The 9,446-nt window shown below is 29.6% G+C and overlaps 1 protein-coding gene across 1 annotated transcript; it reads left to right on the top strand.

The window, feature by feature from the left end:
* Positions 1 to 6,874: 6,874 nt before the first annotated feature.
* On the top strand, positions 6,875 to 7,954 carry SAPINGB_P001477 (uncharacterized protein; the record flags this gene model as incomplete). Its single annotated transcript, XM_031996199.1, has 1 exon — positions 6,875 to 7,954. The coding sequence occupies one exon, from the start codon at positions 6,875 to 6,877 to the stop codon at positions 7,952 to 7,954; it is 1,080 nt and encodes a 359-aa protein (XP_031852090.1).
* Positions 7,955 to 9,446: the final 1,492 nt, after the last annotated feature.

Below are 9,446 nucleotides of genomic sequence, written 5' to 3'. Positions count from 1 at the left end.
GAATATTCAATTTATTCAAGATTGTTCAAGATAAATGGATGATGTTGTTGTCTATTTTTTCAGTATAAACATTTTGGGTATATGATATTGTCAAAACATGCAAAAATAAAATAATGATAATAATAATAATGTTCCAGTACAATCAACAACAAATAAGCGAAAAACGTAAAACAAAAAAAGTTACACACTACAACCGGTGCCGATTTGCCACTTTGCAAACCCTTCAGGCCAGGTTGACGAGTGCTTTATATATAATAATTGTTTAGTCCCAATAAAGATTATTTTTTAAGAAAAAAAAGCTGACGAGGGTATTGGAGGGAAGGAGGAGGGAAGAGTAATGGTGCGCAAGTGGTGCTAATATTTATTTTCATTATCACTACTATTATTATTATTATTATTATTATTATTATTATTATTATTATTTTGGCCCTAACCACCTAATATGTCCTTATATTGAAAAGCAAGCTCTCTAATATACTGGGATATCGCTCACACATGGTTGGGTATGGGTCTTAATAAAGATATCGCCAGGCTGGCCTGTAAGAAGCACCAAAGAACAAGAGACACCGTAAGATTTTTTGTTGTATTAAAGCTAAAAGAGGTGATCCACATTGCCAATAGACAAGGGTATGGCGGATCAATCCAAAAACAGTGTCAACTGCCCGATTCGTTTTCAAAATCAAAAAAAAAAAAAAGAGATTTATTATCTGCGCCAGAGGTCTTTTTTTTTTTTGCTCTTTGTAATGTATTTTCTGCGTTTTAGTATTAATATACATCTAGGCGTGAAATGGGATTTTACAAATTGGTCCAGTAAAGCTTTTTTCCCCCTTTGTCGTTTTTTTTATATAAGTCCAATAGCTGCTACTGGGTGTTGTTGTAATATAAATCAAAAGGATCAACATTTTTATTTGAATTTGAGCACATGCCATCTATAAGAAGAAAAAAAAAAGTTCTTTTTTCTTCTCTTATTTTCATTCTTGTTAGTGAAATAGTGGGAACAGAGAAGATTTGTGCATAAAATAAAATAAAATAAAAAAATTTTAAATCTTATAACCCGTTATGTATATATTAAAAATTTTGGTAATAAAGGATGGAAACGAAGGATGAAAATCATGATACCAATCTCCTGCGTATGAAATGTCTTGTTTGCAAAAAAAAATAAAAAAAATTATTTGGTTCCAATAGAAGAAAGTATATTTTAAAATCTATCAAAGTCCAAAAGGTGGAATAAAAATGACTATATAGTATATATATATAGCCATTTGTTCAATCGAAAAGATTAGAAAATGAATAAAACCATCTATAGATTTGGTGAGAAATAACATCTAGATGTTAAGAAAGAGATCTCTTTCTTGGTTTATTATTGTAAAATATACAATTTTTATAAAGGAAAACGTTATTGGATTAATTTTAAGATCATTTTAAGGTGAATGTTTTTTTTATTTTAAAAAGATCTTTAAGATACAATGTATCTTTAAGATAATGATGTTTTGTTAAAAAAAAAATAGCAAACTCCAAATAAATTTAAATCAAGAAAACCCTTCTAAATGGAAATCAGAAGAGTGAAGGTAAATTTTAAGGAGTAATAAAAGAAAATTAGATTATTCTTTTCTCCTGAAATTCAAGTTACTAATATTTTAACTATCAGATAATATACTACTATCATAAATGGTAATACCAATATACATGAATTTGAAACGATTTTTAGACTGGCCATACAATGCAGGAAAAAGGGGAGGGAGGAACACAGAGGGTGGATTGCATGTAATTGGGCATAAAGCCACTTTACACGAGCCCACAATGAAGGTAGAGAGAGAGATTCATGCAAGGTACGCATCACCCCTTTGCATCGCCGACTCGGTGATCAGTTTACATTCCAATGTTGATGAATGGTTTGTTTTTTTTTTTATTTGTTTATTTTTTTTTTTAATATTATACATATTTTTTATAATTAAATATATATTTTAAAAGTGTGTTTGTAAAGGAAAAAGGATTATCAATCTTGGCTTTTCTTCCATTGACCACCTAAATTCACTATGAAACAAAAATCTGCTCTTGGAGGGCGGTAAAGAAAACACCTTAGAGCTAGTTTACTTTTATTTCTCCGTCATTTTCTTCAAGTGTCTTGTTTTATTTGTTTTGACAACATCAACTTATACAGAACTAGTTTCAAATTTGGGAAAAGGGGAAAAGGGGGGGTTTTTTAAGTGGAGCAAAAGCCTTTCAACGTCTTGACGTCATAAACCCTTATTCTCCCCTTTTTTTTTTTTTCAAAGAGCTATAAAAAAAAAAATAAAGTACATCTAGACAATATATTGTATGACATCTTTCAGGTTCCCGTTTTAATTTAATATTCTCACAATGATTTTATTACTTTTTTTGGGGGGCCAAAATTAAAAAAGGAGGATAATAATGATGGAGACAACAACTCCTTGTCCATTATCTGGTGGGTCTGTTTGAATAATTGTATGTTGTTAATGTCATAGCTAATTTTCAGAAAAGGAAGGTAGCTTAGTAAGTTTTTTTTTTCATCATACAATAAATTATTAATGAAATATCAATGAAATACTAAGCCAAATATTTGAACAAGTCAAGGTAAGAATAAAGTGTTATTTTTTTTACCTGCTTATTCACAAAAACAAATTAAAAGCATCTATGAGTTATTTGAAAGTAAAGATCTCATGATGCTTGTTTTTCAACACAAGTGGAAATTGTTTCTGAAAAGAAAGAGAAATAAAATAATACATAGTTACAAAACTCAATTAAATGTCTATAATACTCTTTCAGATAGTATTTCTCTAACAATGAAATAGAAACCCGTTGGTTTCATAGTTCTAAAGTATATTATATACGGAGGAGAGTAGAAGGTAGATTCATAAATCTGATGCTCGGTTCGTTTGTTAATTGTTCTAGAGTGATTCATATTTTTTTTATTAAAAAGATAAGTCTATAAAGATTCGATTAATACTACATTTATTTCATAGGTTTAACCGTTGGAATATGTTTCAACTCAATGTGTATGTTGGAAATGAGAGACACCAGTGTTTGAAAAAGATTTTGAAATGAAATGAAAAATAACTTCCCAAGGAAACACAGAATACATAGCAAGAAAGAAGCTTACTTTGAAAAACGAATTTGAAAAATGAAAAAGTGTCTTAGGACAAAACTAGAAAAGAAACATTAAAATTCAAAAGAAGGTTATGAGTAAATGAAAAAAAAAATAGTAACCAAGAGTAATAGAAAAAGAAAAAATATTTTAAAAAAGAGAAAAGAAATTTTTAGTTTTTTTTTTTTTTTGTGTAAGGTTGTAAATGGTTTTAAAAGTCTACAGTTAAGATCAGCAGGGTCCAGCGAAGTCTTAGGGAGATATTGTAAACACAAAAAAGATATGCTTAACAGCCGATATTGATGCATGATTACAAACCTCCCTACATTTTCTTTATTTCTGTTTTCTCTATGACGTTCATTTAAACAAGAAAGAAAAGGTTTTTTGGAGGCTTTTAAAGATGTCATTCTTAACACTGTTATAGAAAGAAAAAAAGAAAATAACCTCGCGGATACCAAAAGACTTTAACCGTTTGCGCAGTCAGTATGGTTGTTTGAAAAAATATTATTATTAATAATACTTATCAAGTGTAAAAACTCTGTTCTTTTATTTTTTTTTATTTCTTTCAAAAGCAGTTAACTGGAAAAGGAAATTGTTTATCAATAAAATCCAACTGGTCCATTGATACTAGTTTCGAGTAATTACTCGAAACTAGTATCAGAAACATTCGTTTTAAGATATAATATTCAAAGCTTTGTTATAGAGGTTGATATCATTATTATTAATATTTTTTTTTTTAAAAAAAATTAAAATTAGTATATACACACCGCTTAATTATTCCCAAGTAAATGAGCAAAATCCTATCTTTTTTGTGCTGCTGCTGTGTATTTGAAAGAAATTGTTTAAATAAAAGCGAAAATAAAGTCTTTTTTTTAAAAAAAAAAGTTCTACTAAAACGAAATAACCGACATGTAAAAAAAAAATAAGAATATTATTAAAGCTAACTAAGTAAGAATACAAACTATATTGGAGAGATACAACAAAAAAATTATAAACGTTGAAAAGCTAGCAAAAAAACCTTCCTTATTTTTTTTTTTTTTCATTTTATGTACTAGTTTGTTAACTAAAAAGACAAAAACAAAGATCTTTTTTTTTTCTGATGGACCCTATTGTTGAAAAAAACATCCTTTTATCTGGCATTTAAATGGCAATTTGATAGTCTGGTCATAAAAAAAAAAAAAAAAAAAAGCGGCATATCACATATTGGCGTTAAAACCAAGAGATTAAACAAAGAAGTCACAGATGCAAGGTTAATTTTATTGGTTGTTGAAATTTATTTTATTTTTTTATTTTTTTTATATATGAACTTGATAATATACGAAAAAAAATAATATAGATATAATAAAGGACTCAGGAGGATATATTTCCGTTGATGATGTTGCATGGCCTTAGCCAAGAGGGTTTAAACTGTATGCTCGTTATTTAATTAACTTATGTAGTACGTATATATCTAGTTCTTGTTGCGTGTGCACTACTTGATGACAGATCAAAAAAACTGGAAAAAAGATATTTTTTTTTCTTTTATGAGAAAGTAACCGCTTACAAGTCGTAATTTGGCAGTAACAAAAAAAAAAAATAAAATTAAAAAATACTCAAAAGTCACATACGAAGTCTATACGATCGTAAGTATTTAATACCATTGGAAACAAGTACAAGAACCTGGTGCGCACATATTTATTATCAAATGCCGAGTTTACAGGTTTTTTTTTTTTTTTCACTTCCATTGTCAAAAAAAAAAAAAAAACTCAAATGATATAAACATTATTATATATTTTCATGTTAAATAGACCAAAGGTTAAAAAAAAAAAGGGAAACCCATCTTGTTAAGGGACGTTTTTTTCCTGGTGAAAAATATTTCTGGAATGTAAGGCTGAATGAGATAGGGGGAGGAAGAAAAGAAAGAATAAGAAGAAGAAGAAAAAGAAGAGGAAGAAGAAGAAAAAGAAGAGGAAGAAGAAGAAGAATTGTATGGAAACTTGTACCACGAGGAAGGGAGGGAGGAAACAGAACGAAAAAGAAGGACTTTGGTGAAAATAGACACATTCGTTACTGACTATTGTCATCGTTTGATTTACGCGCAGAATGATAAAAGATTTGCAACTGTGAATGAATTGTTTTTTAAGAGTCAAAAAAAAAAAAAAAAATAAATAAATAAAATGGAATTTTTTTTATCAATTTTTGACGCGTTGAAATTGTAAATTTTTTTTTATCTTTTCAAGAATTGAAATTCATCAAAAGTTATTGAAACGACAAAAAACAACCAAAGTCGTTTATTTAATTTTTTTTTTTTTTCATTTCTTGGGTAAGGATGAGGAGAGAGCTACGAGAATGTAAGACATTATAAAGCTTTTCAGATGTTGGAATTTAAGATCAAAGACAAGAAGTTTTTTTTGTTAGTATTGTTAGATTTTGAATTACGGCAGGAGAGTCACAGTTTTTCTTAGGTTGGTTGTTTATATTTTCATGTAATTAAAGGTATTCGAAATTTCCAGTTCTATTGACATTTTATTTATTTATTTATTTATTTTTTTTCATTCATAAGAATGAAGGAAAAAACTTTATATTGTAGTTTATAAGAGTTTGGCTATAATTATTAAGAATATTTTTTTTTACTCGGAAAAAAGATTTCAAAAAAAAAAAAAGAAACAGGCGAATATATTTTTTCTTTATTTTATTTTTTAATTTTTTTTTAAAGTGACAAACATTTTGCCCAACCGCCCAAACATTTCCTTATTTCAAAACACACATGCACCAGTCCTTGCTTGTTCGCTCAGATTCGCGGGTTTCTTGTTATTTCTTGGTAACTTTTGATACCAAGCAAGTGTGAGACCTTTTTATTTTACTTCTTACTTCTTACTTCTTACTTCTTACTTTATATAAATATATATATATATATATATTTATATATTTATATATTTTGGAGTAGAAGAGGTAAGCATAGAAATTATTTCAACTTCACTCTGATAATAATCAAATATACCTGGTGATATGAAAAAAAAAATATTAAAAGGGCCGCAGATTTGAGAATTCCAGCGTAAATGTGAAAACGCCTAAGTTTTAAGCTTTTTCAGCGTGTGCAGATAATTTTTTTTTTTTTTTTCCATTTAAAAATTTAGCGAAAAAAAAAAAAAAAAAAAAAAAAAAAAGTCGCGGCGGAGTTTCTTTATTTTGTTTTTTTAAAAGAGAAAAAAAAAAAAAACTGCTTATGTAATTCTACGCGTGTGTCCCAGCATGGCTCCTAAAGGCAGCTGTCGTTGTCACCCCAATTTGGTTATCTGCGGCATTCTCTTACATAATTTCTTTTTTTCTTTTTTTCTTTTTTTCTTTTTTATTGAAAAAAAAAATAAATGAATGACCATCAATAAAAGTCTTTTATTATTTCAAATTTATTATATTTTTTTAATCAGCCTTGTTAAATATCAAATATTAATGTACAGAGTACTCTTGGCCAAACCTCCTTTCCTATGATATAAATAGAGCGGAGATTCCCTCAATTTTTAAAAGATTTCTTCTTCCTTTTCTTTTTCTTCCTTTCTTTACACGAAGCTTTTCATCTAGACTCCGTTCAATCTACTTTCCTTAAAAAAAAATCAATTTTATCTAATATAGCTGGTCTATATTTGTTCCGTTCCTTTTTTCTTCTTATTTGATTTTTTCTTTCTTTCTTTCGATTTGTCTATATCACACTCTCCTTTCAGTTTCTTGTCTTTTCTCCAAAGTTTTATATATATATATATATATATATCCAGCATACATTCCCTATTCACAATGAAGTTCTCAACTGCATCAGTCTCTGCCTTTTTGGCCGCCCTTGCTTCGGCCGCTCCCAGCCCTCAAAATGTTCAAACCGTCACTGTTTACGGCAACCCCCAACAGACTGTGACTCAGGCTTCCAACACTTTCACCACCCAAGCTGCTGAGGTTTATGACAATGCTGCCAATGCCGATAACAATGTTCTTGTTCAAACTGTTGTTGTTGAAAAGACTGTTGTTGTTGACCAGAATGGTAACATTGTTACTCTTCAGTCTCCTTCTACCGCTACCGCCGCTGCTGCCGAAACAGCTTCTTCCACCGCCTCAGTCGCTACCCCCAACTCTGCCGGTGCTTGGAACCATATTCACTCCCATAGCTCGGCCAATGGTGTCCAGGCTTCTTCTACATCGCAAGTCTATGTTCCTTCGTCATTTGTCACCCTTTCTTCCAGCGCTGCTGCTGTTCCTTCTCCCTCAACTTCTTCAGTCGTTGTTGTTCCCTCAACTTTTTCAACTTCTTCAGTCGTTGTTGTTCCCACCACTTCTTCAACTCCTGTTGTCGTTCCCACAACCACTTCAACACCCGTTGTTGTTCCTACCACCACTTCTTCTACTCCCTCTTCTACTTCTACAGCTGCTGCAGTTGCTTCCGACACTGGCTCTAGCACCAATCTCGACAGCTTTGCTTCTGAGTGTCTTTCTACCCATAACAAGTACCGTGCTCTTCACTCTGCTCCTGATCTTACATGGAACTCGACTCTTTCTGATTACGCCCAAAACTATCTGAATGGCCAGAACTGTGTCTTTGCTCACTCTGGTGGCCCTTACGGTGAGAACATTGCCATGGGCTATTCTTCTGCTTCTGATGCCATTGCTGCTTGGTACAATGAGGAAGATCTTTACGACTACTCTTCTGGTCAGTACTCTTCTTCTACTGGTCACTTTACTCAGATTGTTTGGACTAGCACCACTGCTCTTGGCTGTGCCACTTATGACTGTGGTTCTAGCGGATCTTTCCTTGTTTGCGAATACTATCCTGCTGGTAACGTTATCGGATACTTTACTGAAAACGTTTTTGCCAACAAGCGAAAGTAAACGACGAATAAAAATTAAAATAAAATAAAAAACTGTTACGAATATGATGAATTAGATTTTTTTTTTTTAGAAAAAAAAAATTACAAATGATTACGACAATTTTAAAATGGGCTTATGAAAATTATTAAATTGGGGAAGAAAAGACTTTTTTGTCTTCCTTTGGGTATATATATAAACTTTTTCTTATACATTTTCACAATACATAAATTATTGAAATACATGACTTTAGATTTTTAAAAAACAAATAACAAAAAATAAATAATAAGGAACCTATTGCAGAGTTTTATGCGAAAATGCTTTTTAAGGAAAGCGGAGAAACAAAAAGAGTTTTGGAGAGTTTTTTTGTTTATTTATTTTAAAATAATTTGTCTTTTCCAGAGAATGTAAATATGAAAATAAGCTTTTTAAGTGAAAAAGGGCGGAGTTTTAATTGTTTTTTTTTTTTGGGAATTGAGATGGAAGAATTAATTTACAAGTAAAGCATTCCAGGCCAAGGAATTTTTATCATTTTGAAATTATTAATCAATGAACCTTTTTTTTTTTTTTTTTAAGAATATATATCTCCACTTTAATATGTTAAAAATCCCAATGAATTTTTTTTAGAAGTTTTTTTTTTTTTTTTTTTTTTTTAATATTAAAGTTGGGCATATCAAATTGGTTTCTCCATTTTTTTATTTTATTTTATTTTTTTTAAATTGATTCTTCTCTTCCTCCAAATACCTGGAACAAGGACTTTTTTTTTATTATAATAATTATTATTATTATTATTGTAGGTAGTTTAGTGGCGCAGGTCTTTCTTTTTCATCATGATGTTGACGTTAACCATTTTAGTAAACACGAGTGGCTAAACAATGGGATGGTATTGAATGACACACGTTAAAAAAGTGATGCTGTTGTTTTACGTGTAATGTTAAATAAGTGGGTCTTTTTTATTTTACGTATTTTATTTTATTTTATTTTTTCTCCATAGAAATGCATTAACGCGTTTTTTATTTATTTATTTATTTATTTATTTATTTAACGCGTCTTAAAATTAAATTAGTAAAAATATTTGCCTCGGAACTTTTTCAAGATTTTGGACTTTAAAAAGAGAGAAAACCCTTTCAACAGTTAATCATTATTATTAAAAAAAAAAAACTTTACAAAATTAAAGAATTATGGTCATTTGAATGTAAATATTTAAAATCTCAAGTTTTTTTTTTTCTTTCAAGTTTTAACGGGTAAAATACTAACGAAAGAGATTTGTTTCATTACATCATAGAAATTTTAATAATAATAAAAAAAAAAAAAAAAAAAAGGAGCAGCGCGCTCTTCAAACAAAAGGGATTTGCATTCTTGAAGCACAGGGGAGTAAAAAAAAAAAAAGATGGAGAGAAAGAAAAAAAAAAAATACAAAAAAATCATTGAAAAAACATTTAAAGCCTCTATCATAATAATGGAACTTTTGAAAGGCGTCGTTGACCCTTTTGAAGAGAAAAAAAGATGACAGACA

Source organism: Magnusiomyces paraingens (assembly GCF_902498895.1).
Source record: "Magnusiomyces paraingens strain CBS 517.90 genome assembly, contig: contig1, whole genome shotgun sequence".
NCBI lineage: Eukaryota > Fungi > Ascomycota > Dipodascomycetes > Dipodascales > Dipodascaceae > Magnusiomyces > Magnusiomyces paraingens.
The sequence above is the reverse complement of the archived record's forward strand: the minus strand, read 5'-3'. Positions and strand labels throughout refer to the sequence as shown.